The 16,023-nt window shown below is 41.5% G+C and overlaps 1 protein-coding gene across 1 annotated transcript; it reads right to left on the bottom strand.

Moving 5' to 3' along the window:
• Positions 1-11,566: 11,566 nt before the first annotated feature.
• has1 (hyaluronan synthase 1) lies at positions 11,567-15,372 on the bottom strand. The gene is made up of 5 exons (XM_067395513.1): positions 15,260-15,372; positions 14,364-15,065; positions 14,004-14,229; positions 13,281-13,413; positions 11,567-13,139 (listed from the first exon to the last, which is right to left on the bottom strand). Exons 2-5 carry the CDS (start codon positions 15,048-15,050, stop codon positions 12,464-12,466), a joined length of 1,722 nt encoding a protein of 573 aa, XP_067251614.1. The 5' UTR covers positions 15,051-15,065; positions 15,260-15,372; the 3' UTR covers positions 11,567-12,463.
• Between the last annotated feature and the right edge of the window lie 651 nt (positions 15,373-16,023).

Below are 16,023 nucleotides of genomic sequence, written 5' to 3'. Positions count from 1 at the left end.
AACCCATTAAGACCAAACTGGGCGAGGGGAATACTTCATTGTACATCACTGCAATTTTCCATAATGTTTGCTAGGACAATGTGTATTTTAGACCTGCAAATTTTATCACATTGTCTGGATTTTATCTCAGTGCTTCAGATTTAAAAACCTAATGTATTTTTTTCTTCTTCATAAATTACAAATACATTTAAATAAGCAGGTTTTTGGGGATGACTTTTGTTGATTATCATCATTACCACTGGTAATATTTTTCTGCTTCTCGTCTCTTTTGGCACCTCCTTACCTCTACTTATCTTCTCTGAGATAAGATGTCCGCCAACTCAATGCTGAGGTCATGACAGAGAAAACACCCAAAATAGAAGACTACATGGTATAAACGTAAAGTGGAAAATAGTTTATTTTAATTCAAAGATGCAATCCTTGCCTGTGCCTCTGGATTTTTATGTCTAAGGGACTTTATGTACAGTTTTAAAAAAAAGTGCTTCTTTATTCACTGGCTGTTAAAACTTCAAAACCAGCAACAACTGTCAGCCAAGTCTCAATCACAAACTAAAATAAGTACATATATGATGCAACAAATACATTTACTGTATTTTATATATATATATATATATATATATATATATATATATATATATATATATATATATATATATATTATATACACCGATCAGGCATAACATCATGACCACTGACAAGTGAAGTGAGTAACACTGATTATTTCTTCATCACGACACCTGTTAGTGGGTGGGATATATTAGGCAGCAAGTGAATATTTTGTCCTCAAAGTTGATGTGTTAGAAGCAGGAAAAATGGGCAAGTGTAAGGATTTGATCAAATTGTGATGGCTAGACAACTGGGTCAGAACATCTTCAAAACTGCAGCTCTTGTGGGGTGTTCCCGGTCTACAGTGGTCAGTATCTATCAAAAGTGACCCAAGGAAGGAACAGTGGTGAATCTGCGACAGGGTCATGGGCGGCCAAGGCTCATTGATGCATGTGAAGGCTGTCCCGTGTGGTCCGATCCAACAGACGAGCTTCTACAGCTCAAATTGCTCAAGAAGTTAATGCTGGTTCTGATAGAAAGGTGTCAGAATACACAGTGCATTACAGTTTGTTGTGTATGGGGCTGCATAGTCAGGGTGCCCATGCTGACACCTGTCCACCGCCGAAAGCATGTAAGCATCAGAACTGGACCACAGAGCAATGGAAGAAGCCTGGTCTTAAGAGTTACGTTTTCTTTTACCTCACGTGGATGGACGTGTGTGTGTGTGTGCGATGCTTACCTGGGGACCACATGAGATCAGGATGCACTATGGGATAAAAGGCAAGCCGGCGGAGGCAGTGATGCTTTGGGTTCTGCTGGGTCCAGCCATCCATGTGGATGTTACTTTGACACATACCACCTACCTAAGCATTGTCGCAAACCATGTACATGCTTTCATGGAAATGGTATTCCCTGGTGGCTGTGACCTCTTTCAGCAGGATAATGCACTCTACCACAAAGCAAAAATGGTTCAGGAATGGTTTGAGGAGCACAACGAGTTTGCAGTGTTGGCTTGGCCAACAAGTCCGATCCATGGAGGCCCCACTTCACAACTTAGAGGATCCGCTGCTAATATCTTGGTGCCAGATACCACAGCACACCTTCAGGGGTCTAGTGGAGTCCATGCCTCGACGGGTCAGGGCTGTTTTGGCAGCAAAAGTGGGACCAACACAATATTAGGAAGGTGGTCATAATGTTTTGCCTGATCGGTGTATATATAACCATTACAAAGTTCTAAAAATTTCTAAATTAAGTAAACCTGTCCGATTTGAAATTACTCTCAAGAGTTTCCCAGAGAGAACTAACTATCCTTGCTATCAGATGTGATGCTAACTATCAGATATGAGATGGGGCTTTGAAACTTAGTCATATCTTCAAAGATGTTAATGAGAACAGTTCTTTCCTAAGTTTAAAAAAAAAAAAACAACAACAATGTTTGGTGACAATTATCATGAAACTGTGGAGACAAATAATGTTTTTTTTTTTTTTTTTTTTTTTTAAACACTGTTGGAGTCCAGCAGAATGTGTCTGTAATTGGATGTCAATTGAAGGGGGGGGGAACATTTCATCTATAGAAACTGCCAGTCCTGTGAAAACAATCTGCCAACTACAGGCAGCAATATCAAGACCATAATAGGACAAAAATAGGATTTAAACAATTATTTGGCAGTAAGTAACAAGATATTAAAAACTCTGGACACCACATAAGTTTATGATCTTGGTTTGCTAATTTTGCATATATGTACCCCATAATTCTGATCAAAGGATATTACAATGGAGTTTCAAAAGGAATGTGAATGCCTTGTAAAAAGTGTTTTGACTGGCCAGACATGCTAACAATTGTTGATCCTCTGTCACTTCATCAGTATTTAGAAATAATACTTATATGTAAATATTGTCACACGCTGATCTGTTTAACAAAATTACTAGAAATAAAACACTCTTGACTAAGAAACACAAACAGAACAACCGGGTAAACACAACAAACAACTGAACTAAACACAGGGCTTAAATACACAGTGAAATGAGGAACTAACTAGATAACTGACAAGACACACCTGAACAGAATACTAAAGCAATCAGTGACCATGGATACAAACAGGCAGGGGAGAGAACTAATTTACAGAACAAGAAAACCAACATAGAAACAGTCATGAAGAGAACTCAAACTGTGACAAATATTTTCCTCCATTTCATTTAAATTGTTTGTATTACATTCAGGGCTCTATTATTATATACTATGAACTGTAGACTTGTTTCTGTAGCAACTTTCAGCATGTTTCCTATAACAACATATGACGTTTACGTTACGTGAGAAAGTCACACAAACCAAGCAAAATCCAATCAGATCAGTCAGACTGAAATGGGTTTCCAGAAATGCGATTTCAAACCACATATGAATTGAAACTGATTTGCCGTTCACACTTGCTATATCTGAATGGATTTCAATCGGATATAAACCGATTTTGACTGACAGTCTGAACATAGCCTTACCCACCCTCATGTTGTTCCAAACCTGTATGACTTACTTTCTTTTGTGAAATAAAAAGATAAGATATTTTGAACAATGTTTCAGCTGTTTTGTCCATACATTGAAAGCCAATTGGCTTCAAAACATTGGACCCCACATATGGACAAAAACATTTGGCAAAATATCTTTGTCAAAGAAAAAAAGTAATTCAGGTTTGGAATTATACAAAGTAAATTATTTTTATTTATTTATTTATTTATTTTGTATTATAACTTTTAAGTTTTTAACCTAAGTACAAGATCACATTATCAATTATTATTTGTTGTATAATTGTGGTATACGAATATGAGTACAGTGAAGAGTGGCTGTTACAGGCATTTACTTTATCAATGAAGCGGATTCATATGTGGTTGCTGTTGTGATGTAGCTTTGTTGTGGCAATCAAGTGCTCTGTTAGAAGTGAAACAGAAATGACAGGAGCATGAACATGCTGTATGAGGCCTACACAGTACCTCTTACTCAGAGACCTCTGTTTCCTCTTTTAATCATTCCCAGATGTGCGGTCTGGGTCTGTAGACCCTCTGACGCAAGAGACAGGGTGGGCAGGAATCCATATAATTGCAAACATTTGTTGAGGGTGAAGCATCATTTTTACCATGGCTTGACTGCCAGTAACAAACAGAGGTTTCTTCATTTTTCTCAAGCGTAATCACGATAGTTTAGTTTATCAATCTGTATGTCTGGCCAAATACAACATGACTAAACAAAACAGAAACCCCGGGTTGGAAATTCGCTGGTTGATGTCAGTAGTAACTGACCTCTTGATGAAATGAGTAAGAATGATACAGGGCAGGTCCATTACTGGAATTTCACTCTTTTAAAAGGAATAACGGAAGAACTTCAAGTTCAAGTTGGTCACTCCACATAGATTATGAGCTTTAAATGCTTAATATTTGGTCACATTTATCGTTGCACATTTACCAATCATTTCAATAGTAAAGGGGTGGTCACACTACACTTTTTGTTCCATTGACCTCCATTTTTATGCATTTGAATGCGGGAGACAGGAAGCTAAAGCAAAAATGTTTTGCATTTTGTTACGTTCCAACATTCAAGTTTGGTAAACTCTGAACTATGAATTCGTATCACGTGAAAATGTATGACCAACAGAAGATTTACAGGTGCATGTCAATAAATTAGAATGTTGTGGAAAAGTTTGTTTATTTCAGTAATTCAACTCAAATTGTGGAACTTGTGTATTAAATAAATTCAGTGCACACAGACTGAAGTATTTTAAGTCTTTGGTTCTTTTAATTGTGATGATTTTGGCTCACATTTAACAAAAACCCACCAATTCACTATCTCAATAAATTAAAATATGGTGACATGCCAATCAGCTAATCAACTCAAAACATCCTTAGCCTTCAAAATGGTCTCTCAGTTTGGTTCACTAGGCTACATAATCATGGGGAAAACTGCTGATCTGACACAAGGAGGGTAAGGCACAAACATTCATTGCCAAAGAAGCTGGCTGTTCACAGAGTGCTGTATCCAAGCCATGTTAACAGAAAGTTGAGTGGAAGGAAAAAGTGTGGAAGAAAAAGATGCACAACTAACTGAGAGAACCACAGCCTTGAGAGGCTTATCAAGCAAAATCGATTCAAGAGTTTGGGCGAACTTCACAAGGAATGGACTGAGGCTGGGTTCAAGGCATCAAGAGCCACCACACACAGATGTGTCAAGGAATTTGGCCACGGTTGTTGTATTCCACTTGTTAAGCCACTCCTGAACCACAGACAATGTCAGAGGCATCTTACCTGTGCTAAAGAAGAAGAACTGGACTGTTGCCCAGTGGTACAAAGTCCTTTTTTCAGATGAGAGCAAGTTTTGTATTTCATTTGGAAACCAAGGTCCTTGAGTCTGGAGGAAGGGTGGAGAAGCTCATTGCCCAAGTTGCTTGAAGTCCAGTGTTAAGTTACCATAGTCTGTGATGATTTGGGGTGCAATGTCATCTGCTGGTGTTGGTCCACTGTGTTTTTTGAAAACCAAAGTCATTGCAACCGTTTACCAAGAAATTTTAAAGCACTTCATGCTTCCTTCTGCTGACCAGCTTTTTAAAGATGCTGATTTCATTTTCCAGCAGGATTTGGCACCTGCCCACACTGCCAAATGTTGGTTAAATGACCATGGTTTTGGTGTGCTTGACTGGCCAGCAAACTCACCAGACCTGAACCCCATAGAGAAGCTATGGAGTATTGTCAAGAGGAAAATGATAAACAAGAGACCAATTAATGCAGATGAGCTGAAGGCCACTGTCAAAGAAACCTGGGCTTCCATTACACCTCAGCAGTGCCACAGACTGATCGCCTCCATTCCACGCTGAATTGAGGCAGTAATTAATGCAAAAGGAGCCCCTACCAAGTATTGAGTACATATACAGTAAATGAACATACTTTCCAGAAGGCCAACAGTTCACAAAAAATTTTTTTTTTGTTTGTTTGTTTTTTTATTGGTCTTATGAAGTATTCCAATTTGTTGAGATAGTGAATTGGTGGGTTTTTGTTAAATGTGAGCCAAAATCACCACAATTAAAAGAACTTAAAGTAAACATGTCCGTGTCTGCTGAAGACTTAAAGTACTTCAGTCTGTGTACATTGAATTTATTTAATACACAAGTTCCACAATTTGAGTTGAATTACTGAAATAAATGAACCACGACATTTTAATTTATTGAGATGCACCTGTATATTTTATATTATATATCCATATAGAGGGCAAAAAAATTTCGCTCATTTTCAAGTTGATCTCGCAAATTCGCCATGCTTCCCCTTAGAAAGCTACTTTGTTTGGAAGTGACTTATTTCAGAACTGTGCTTCATGCATCACTACATTTAACTTTGCTCTGTGTGGTAAAATCCAGTAATTTCAATAGAAATCTGGCAAACGGGAATTTTGCGTGAGGGCGAAACATTTCCCCATGCACATTTCACAACGGGTTCAAGTTTTTCCATGGAAATTTGGAGCATTGACCCTCAAATTGCTGCTTTGTTTGAAAGTGACTTCTTTGTCAGTGGTGTTTTGTGTATTGTGAGTCACTACACCATGACAGTAAACAATGGACCTTTTTTTTTCGCCAGAAACAGTTCTTGTTGAAGTGAAGTTGGATGTTCAAAATGTCAAGACAGTCAAGAATATTTGCTTTCACATGTTTTATCTGTCTTGCTTAAATATCTATTCTATAGGCTGTAAAACCCATTCTTGATTACAAAAAATAACTTGCATGTTGAAACGTACTGAATGACCTAAACACACTGGTTGACTTGTGTATTTGCTGGTAATTTTCTTACAATGAAAAATGGTTTATTAAATAACTTTTCTTTTTTTTTGAAAGTATGAACATGACAGAAATGGAAATGGCATTGTAATCATTTTTGATGCACTGTTACTGTAACTTATCTTTAAATTTTTGGATAAAATTTGGTTCTGGATAAAATTCTCTAGCTTATATTGACATTTAAGCAGTTTTTATATATTGTTTAAGGGTCAATGATGTGACGGGTCATTTTTTTGTCCAAAGGCCTAAATAATAATAAAAAAACAAAGATATGACATCCAAAGTATATAAGTACAACTAGATCTCTTTTATTGAATCCAAAAGGTTTTAATTATATTTTGGTATTTTAAAGATTTTAAATTGCCAAACCTTCATTTGTTTTAACCGTCCAAATGCCAATACAGCCATTTCATTTGTGATTAAAATATCTTCAAATGTAATAAATGTATATATTTTTTATTCTGGCATGATTTTATAACATCATATATCAACATAGTGCAACATGGTATTAAAATTGTTTAGCAGTCGTTGCTTTGTTATGAGAAAGAATGTCCGGAGAAATACATTTCATTGATGTCATTTGGAGTAACCAGTATAAAGGGGCCATTTTGGTCATGTGCTCAATATAATTTGACAGAATGTGACATCATTCATACACCTGCAAAGGACCAGTCGTAAAAAAAGGTAACTAACTCTTAACTATTTTTAAAAAAATCATGTTTTCACTTGCTTATACACATGTCCAGAAACATCAGGTCAACTGCTATAAAACATGTAAAATGTTGTAATATTTAAAAAAACTTGTACTAAATATAAAATGTTTGATTGTCCTTTTGTTAGATAGATAACAAGCTAACTAACTGGCTAGTTAGATATCAGCCTGTTAGCAATGTTTGAAAATATCGTCATTCGGTATAACCTAGTGTCATACGGTAAAACCGAATGACTTTTTTGGTGGCAAATTTTGTCCATCTTGTAAAAAAGTAAAAAAGCAGTGTTAATTCATTATAAAAATCACATAATCTATTTCTTAACATGTAATAAAACTTCAAAATTAATTATATCTCCATTATGGTTTTTTTTTTACACTTTTAAAAACCTTATTCGTCAATGACCCTTATTGTCATGATCACCGTCTGTTCCTGTCAGTTCCCGGACTACATCTCCCATCATCCTCTCTGCCACTCACCTGCACACACTTAACACTAATCACTAATCACCACACCCAGCTGCTGCTCATTATCAGGACTATAAAGGACTTCCACTCACACCACCTCACCGCGAAGTATTGTTTAACTGTTGTTGCAATTCCGAGCGTTTCCCTGTATTCCCTGTATTCCCTGTATTCCCTGTATTCCCTGTATTCCCTGTATTCCCTGTATTCCCTGTATTCCCTGTATTCCCTGTATTCCCTGTATTCCCTGTATTCCCTGTCTGCCCTGTCTGCCCTGTCTGCCCTGTCTGCCCTGTCTGCCCTGTCTGCCCTGTCTGCCCTGTCTGCCCTGTCTGCCCGTTTCTTGTTGCCGTTACTGCCTGTTTCCTGTTTTTTGACCCATTGCTGCCTGTCCTGATCTTTGCCTGTCCCTTGACTACGATTCTGCCTGTTCCTCACTGTTCCTGTTTGTTCCTGTTTTGACCCTGCCTGTACGACCACTCTACTTTAATAAACGCTGCACTTGGATCTCCAGCCTGAGCCTCCCCTTCGTAACGGAATACTTCGCCACTACCAAGATCCAGCAGCTACCGTGAGTGTTCCTGTCTCAACAATTATGAATCCATCCGCCCAGTTGATCGGTCTCCGTCAAGGAGACAGATCCATTGAAGATTATGTTTTGGACTTTATTGAACTGGCTCCGTTAACATGCTTTGAGTTATGTCTTATGACATTCTTTCGCGGGGGACTGTCTGAACCGCTCAGCTCTATTATGCCAATACATGAGCCAAATGGGACTTTAGAACAGTATATAGAGCTGGCGTTGCTACTGAGTGGATCTCCGTTTACTGTGGGTGTCGCGGAGGAACGCGATTCCTCGTCTGGGTGTGTGATGGCCGCCGCGCCAGATGACACTCACCAAATGGTGGCCGCAACAATGAGTCACGTCTCCGCTGATCGCCCAGAGCAACGTCACGTCTCCGCTGATCGCCCAGAGCAACGTCACGCCTTCGCTGATCGCCCAGAGCAACGTCACGCCTTCGCTGATCGCCCAGAGCAACGTCACGCCTTCGCTGATCGCCCAGAGCAACGTCACGCCTTCGCTGATCGCCCAGAGCAACGTCACGCCTTCGCTGATCGCCCAGAGCAACGTCACGCCTTCGCTGATCGCCCAGAGCAACGTCACGCCTTCGCTGATCGCCCAGAGCAACGTCACGCCTTCGCTGATCGCCCAGAGCAACGTCACGCCTTCGCTGATCGCCCAGAGCAACGTCACGCCTTCGCTGATCGCCCAGAGCAACGTCACGCCTTCGCTGATCGCCCAGAGCAAAGTCACGTCGCCGCTGATCGCCCAGAGTCACGTCAGGTCTCTAGATCAGTCCGGGAGCGGAGAGTGTTGCGTTCCAGTGTGACCGATCCACCGTTGATTTCAGTCCGAGCAGCTGGCATCCCCAAGTCTCCGTCGGGCGCTTCGCTCTCAAGCCCGGTGGCCGCTTCGCACTCAAGCCAGCCGGCCGCTTCGCACTCAAGCCCGCCGGCCGCTTCGCACTCAAGCCCGCCGGCCGCTTCGCACTCAAGCCCGCCGGCCGCTTCGCACTCAAGCCCGCCGGCCGCTTCGCACTCAAGCCAGCCGGTTTCAATGCTCTCAAGCTCGCCGGTTTCAACGCTCTCAAGCTCGCCGGTTTCAGCGCTCTCAAGCTCGCCGGTTTCAGCGCTCTCAAGCTCGCCGGTTTCAGCGCTCTCAAGCTCGCCGGTTTCAGCGCTCTCAAGCTCGCCGGTTTCAACGCTCTCAAGCTCGCCGGTTTCAACGCTCTCAAGCTCGCCGGTTTCAACGCTCTCAAGCTCGCCGGTTTCAACGCTCTCAAGCTCGCCGGTTGCTATGGACTCTTGTTCGCCTATTGCAGTGGACTTAAGCACCCTGAACGCGATGGACGAAATGGCTGCTTTGCCAGTGCCCACGGGCAAGATGGCCGCCCCTGCGGTGCTCAAGGATGCAGGGGTTGTTCCAGCCATTGAGTCCGCTCCAGCCAGTGAGTCCGCTCCAGCACAGCCTGCTCTCCTGGTCTGTCCTGTCTTGGCCCAGAGGGCTGTGCTCACTTTTTATGTCTTGGCTGTCCTACGTGCGTTGAGGAACTCGAGCTCTATTGCCGTCCCGGAGCAGCCCGAGCCCGCTGCCGTCCCGGAGCAGCCCGAGCCCGCTGCCGTCCCGGAGCAGCCCGAGCCCGCTGCCGTCCCGGAGCAGCCCGAGCCCGCTGCCGTCCCGGAGCAGCCCGAGCCCGCTGCCGTCCCGGAGCAGCCCGAGCCCGCTGCCGTCCCGGAGCAGCCCGAGCCCGCTGCCGTCCCGGAGCAGCCCGAGCCCGCTGCCGTCTCGGAGCTGTCTGCTCTCCCTGATACGGCCATGGAGGCCGTCACCGAACTGCCCGCTCTCCTTGATACGGCCATGGAGGCCGTCACCGAACTGCCCGCTCTCCTTGATACGGCCACAGAGCAGCCTTGGTCGGCCCTGCCACCACCGCCTGGACCATTTGCTCTACCGCTGCCGCTCAGGCCATCTGCCCTGCTGGCGCCACCCGAGCTCCTTGCCCATGAACCCGCCAATGCCTCCCTTGATTTCCCCAAGAACTTTTTGGGGGGGGGGGCAGTATACCTAGGGGTGGGGAGCTTGTGGGTGGGGACCCTGCTCAACCATGGCCTTTAAGGGCCTCTGAACTACTATGGCCATTCATGGACTGTAGGCCACTAGGGCCATGTATGGACTCTGTCCTGCCGTGGCCGTCCAAGCCACCTGACCTGCCGTGGCTGTCCGAATCACCTGACCTGCCGTGGCCGCCCGAGCCACCTGACCTGCTGTGGCTGTCCGAACCACCTGACCTGCCGTGGTTGCCTGAACCACCCGACCTGCCGTGGCCGCCCAGGCCACCTAACCTGCTGTGGCCGCCCGAGCCACCTGACCCACCGTGGCTGCCTGAGTCCCTGGGGCTGCATTGGAGATCCCGTTCCCGGCTACTGTTAGATCTCCAATGCACCCACACCCCCCTCCCTAGCTGTTCCTTTAGGTCGCGAGGACGCGCCTTCCGGGAGGGGGGCGTTATGTTATGATCACCGTCTGTTCCTGTCAGTTCCCGGACTACATCTCCCATCATCCTCTCTGCCACTCACCTGCACACACTTAACACTAATCACTAATCACCACACCCAGCTGCTGCTCATTATCAGGACTATAAAGGACTTCCACTCACACCACCTCACCGCGAAGTATTGTTTAACTGTTGTTGCAATTCCGAGCGTTTCCCTGTATTCCCTGTCTGCCTGTTCCTTGTTGCCGTTACTGCCTGTTTCCTGTTTCCGTTACTGCCTGTTTCCTGTTTTTTGACCCATTGCTGCCTGTCCTGATCTTTGCCTGTCCCTTGACTATGATTCTGCCTGTTCCTCACTGTTCCTGTTTGTTCCTGTTTTGACCCTGCCTGTGCGACCACTCTACTTTAATAAACGCTGCACTTGGATCTCCAGCCTGAGCCTCCCCTTCGTAACACTTATATTGTTTTAAAGAGATCATTCCAGATTTTTTTCATTAACAGCTTTTTAACCTCATATAATTGGGATCCACCTTGGTTGCCTTTGGTAACAGTCTAAACAAGCTATAACACACAAACGTACTTCATAAAATGTTTTGCATGAAGCAATTACCCCCAAATGGCACCCACCCTTTTCTGATTCACTCTGTGTTCTAGATGCTTTAAATCACACAAAACGGTAAATCATTTACTTGATCACGCGTACATTATCCATCCCATAGGTAAATTATGGGTAAACGTAGTTTATTTGTGGGCTGTTATCCTACAGTGTTATTGATTCTGCTGTTAAATGACACTCAAACTGATTTATGTCAGTGCTGGTCTGGATGTACAAATGTCACGGAATCCTCCCTATATATTTTTTTCAGATATTGTAAAACTGTGTTTAGAGGTGCAGTCCACATCCTACATTGCTGGAAAATGTTTTAAAATGTAGTCAAATTCAGGTTTTGTGTCATTTTATATATTTTTGTCCATCAAAACAAACAATTTTTCATCAAATGTCACAAATTTCTTTTTACTCTAAACAAGAGCCATGTTTAAAATGCTGAGATCATTCCAGCAGTGCAAAACAAGGAATATTTTTTGTTGTACATATTGTTATTTTAATTAGATAATAATTCATGGTGAAATAATTTTGTCAAAGGCAATGTTTGAAATAATTTTAGCACGTCTTCCATTAAAAAATAATTTATTTATTCTCTTGCATTGTTTAAATAACAGTTCACATTTACAAAATAATACTGACAATAAATATACTGACTAAACATGCTCTGTTCAAGTGCTAAAAGACAACAAAATGCCCTGTCACATTACATCAGAAAGAATTACAAGCATTGTAAATCAGCACACATCACAATTGCTTCTCATGAAATCATATTTATGTTAGTAGTCATTCAACAAATGCTAAAATATCATCGGCAGCACACTGTGTCAGGTATGTATCTCTTTATCTGCATTCTTCAAATAATAAGCAAATAAGTGTTGTAACAGGTGGTCTTAGTGTGTTCAGTTATCTCAACAATAAATCAATATCACTTCAGTAAGCTCAGTGATGTAAATTGATATGTTAGAATTCCTTCACTAAAAATAACATATCTGTAAAATTTGGTTCACTGCTATATTTGTTTAATTTAAAACCCCACAGCATCAATGTTGACTGTAAATGATTGATTTCTGCACATTTAATAAAATCATATTTCATAAAGACAGGTAGTTTCCATATCATATTAATACATAACATAAATTGTATAAAAATGTACCATACCAAAATTTCATAAATACAATTGCAAGTTTAAAAACAATCTATAAATAAAATTGCATGGAAAAACATGAAAAAGTGCAAGTTTTCTTAAATAAATAAAAAATGTGCGCAAATCTTTGTCCTACACATTCACAGTGTAACTCTGTGAGCGCTTTCGAAGTAATCTCCGAAACCACATCCAATAGAGGCCGATCATTATAAGCCAGTAGCAGACATAAGCTACAGATCCATATATCAAAAACTTGATCTCTTCTTTTTTACCATCTGTTGTCCATTCCTCATTGTATTCCCTGAAGATTGTGTACCCCAGGCCTCCCAACAAGATGGCTGCCCACACTGAAAGTGGTACCAGGGGAATATAGTTCCCCACCATCTTACGACGGCCCGATGTCCCCCAGCTGCTTTTGTTCATGGTGATAATGGCAAAGTATTTGGCAGGCAGGAGGCTGGTCATGTAGAGGGCAGAGTATAAAGACATGAAGAGCATCACTGCATTTTGTCTCAGGATGCAGGCATAGGCTGCCTTTACCAGACCAATCAACTGGATGCAGCACAAAACCCACAAAATGTCCCACAGAGTGCCTGTCCAGAAGAGTTTGATAATAGTGGCAGTGACAAAAAAAGGAAAGATGCCCGAGACAATGGATTCGTAGGTCATCCACAGGTTATGCTTGTGCCACCACATAGCATTATAGAGCCATTCACGAAAGTAGGATTTGGTCCAACGCGTCTGCTGATTGAGCCAGCGCAGAAACTGTGCGGGAGTCTCGGTGTAGCACTTAGAACGGGCAGTGTACCTTATAGGAACAGAAACTCACTGTTAAAACATGTCAGGTTGAAACAGTTTAGAAGTATTCAACAGACTGTCATGCTTGTATTGGAGGACGATCATTATTCATCAGTGGTGATTCATATTTGGCCATACTGTAAGTACTTACTTTGTAGCATAGCCCATGCTTAGCATTCGATTGGTGAGATGCCGGTCATCGCCAAAAGTACAGTGGGTGCCGAGAAACTTCTGGTTGTACCAGGATTCCAGAAACTGCTGTAGAAGGTCATTCCTATAAAGACCTGAAGCAAAAATAATGAAACTTAGTTATTGCAACGGACAAAATGTTAAAACTAAGATCAAAGAAGTAAAATATGCCTACTAGGGTCAATCTCGTACAACAACATTTCAGTGTTTAATTAGTGAACCAAAGATAGTTTAAATACGTAAAAAAAAAAAAACATTTTATTGATGCTACATTAGACAGTTCAGAAGCAAACATGCTGTTTGTAACACATTTTTGTAATGTGTTTGAATGAAACGAAATATTCAATGAGGAAAATTTGTAGAACGGGACTTGATTTTATCCATCTTGAATTGATTAGATTGCAATAAAATGGAGCCGAATGTTATAGTTTGCTAAAACAATGAATAAATAGCAGTTTGGCTTAATTTTATCCAATAGACTGTAGTGACATCCGTGGCAAAAGAATGCTGTTTCAGAGTTATTTGATTAAATATATTTTGATTAAATATCAAATAAAGACAAAGTTTTTTATTTGAAATAAGCTGCATCGATGACTCATTCAATATAAGACCAAGAACATGCATTTATACATAGTACATAGGGTCAGTATTGATTTATATAAACTTCTGAGAGGTTCTGAATTACCTAAGGGGCCGCTGATACAGGAGACACAGTTAAAGAAGGACTGGCAGGATCTCTCAATGTTAAACGCCATCCAGTAGCGCAGGCTGCTCATGAAGCTGATATAGGAGTCTTTGAGGTTAAGGATCATCACGTCGCCTCCCACGGCACCATATTTCTGGTTACTCTCCAGCACCTTGCAGAGCTCCACTGTGGCCAAAGGGTCTAATTTTGTGTCTGAGTCACATACCTGATAAAAAAGTAGAATATGAAAAAAATGGAAGAGTTATGGAGTATTTCTTTCATACACATTACTTGTTACCCTAAAATTCGATGCTCAAATTGTACTTAGTATAAGCTTATGTGCTTGTAAATATCACTAACCTGTATGTAATCCACAGAGGATCCTAGTGCCTTGAATGCTGTATACATCACTTCCCTCTTTCCTCCCCATTTTTGCATGATGCACACACACTTCTTAGTCCTAATGAGTTCTTCAACCTCTAAACGCTGAGGGTCTTCAAACATCACCCCATCATTTCCTTCTAGACCGTCAGCTTCAGCTGGATCTTTTTCTTGGCCAGTGGGGTTCCAAGAGTGGTAGTTGTTTTGCCATATATAACAGCCAGGATCCTGGTCTGCAAAGACCTCACGAAACATCTCCATCATGTAGCGGTCATCTTCTGAGTTTCCGTCCACCACCATGACAATGCGTAGCAGCTCAGATGGGTACTGTAGAGCCCGTACTGACAGAAGGCACTCTCGGAGATAAGCAGGGTCCTCCTGATAGGCTGATATTGTAAAGCCAATGGATTTTGTGTACGAGCAAGGTTTGCGTCTTGCATTCATGCGCCGATGCTCCACAAAGGCAAAAAGACTCTGAATTAGGACGTGGAAGCTCAGCAGCACTCCATAGAAACCCAATGAGATGATGTTAAATGGAGATGTAGCTATCTGGAAGCCAAAAATGTATGCCCATAACATCACCCCAAGGACCAGGAGAGCAAAAAGAAACGTAAGAATGGCTCGGATCAGGGAGCCAAAACTCCTTAATACTGGCTTGATGTCCATTTTATTATCAAAATGCTAGAAATAATGGAAAAATATTTAAAAAAATTACTTTTGGAAGGAAAACACTATTTTAGTAATCATCATCATCATCATCATCAAAAATGTAAAATAACTGAGTGTGATTTTTTTCAAAGTTACACTTTTAATATAATGTGTAATCACACATATAAATAATATAGAATTAAATAAATCAGCTGTTATTCACATACCTATTCGGACCAATCTTTACCCAGGTTTATTCACCCTTTCCTTGACCTTCTCTCCTCCAGATGTAACTGTTCATTCAGGACCTCAAAACTTATAGGCTCTCTTATAAGCTCAGGGAACATCCCTTTTGCAGATGTGTAATGCGCTACAAATGTGCCTTAGCTCAGATCACGCCCCACTCAAAGGACTTCCATGACTCACACAATACAGTACGTCAAATCTCGGTACTCCTCTTATTGCATTTAATGTTGGGTATGCGAGGCTTACAGAAGATGAATATTTGCTGGTTAAGGTTCAGAGTGTGTTAGGAATAGTCAGGGTTCACAAGATGTATCACACTAATAAGTCAGAAATATATATATATATATATATATATATATATATATATATATATATATATATATATATATATATATATATTACACACACACACACACACACACACACACACACACAGAGAGAGAGACAGGTATTCCCTGTTCCCAACAACGATGGCAAAATCTAAAATCTTTGTCCTTGTAAACTCAGTGTGTGTGCGTGCGTGTGTGTGCGTGCCCGCGCGATTTGTGATTTATGAGGACACAAATTTGTATAATGGTGGGTGGTATTACGACGTAAACATATTTAAAATAGCTTTAAAAAACATAGTAAACAATGTTTTATTAAAAATGCAGAATGTTTTCTGTGATGGGTAGGTTTAGGGTTAGGGGTAGTGTAGGGGGATAGAATGTACAGTTTGTACAGTATAAAAACCATTATTATGTCC

Source organism: Chanodichthys erythropterus, chromosome 2 (genome assembly GCF_024489055.1).
Source record: "Chanodichthys erythropterus isolate Z2021 chromosome 2, ASM2448905v1, whole genome shotgun sequence".
NCBI lineage: Eukaryota > Metazoa > Chordata > Actinopteri > Cypriniformes > Xenocyprididae > Chanodichthys > Chanodichthys erythropterus.
This window is presented reverse-complemented; position numbering and strand designations above follow the sequence as displayed.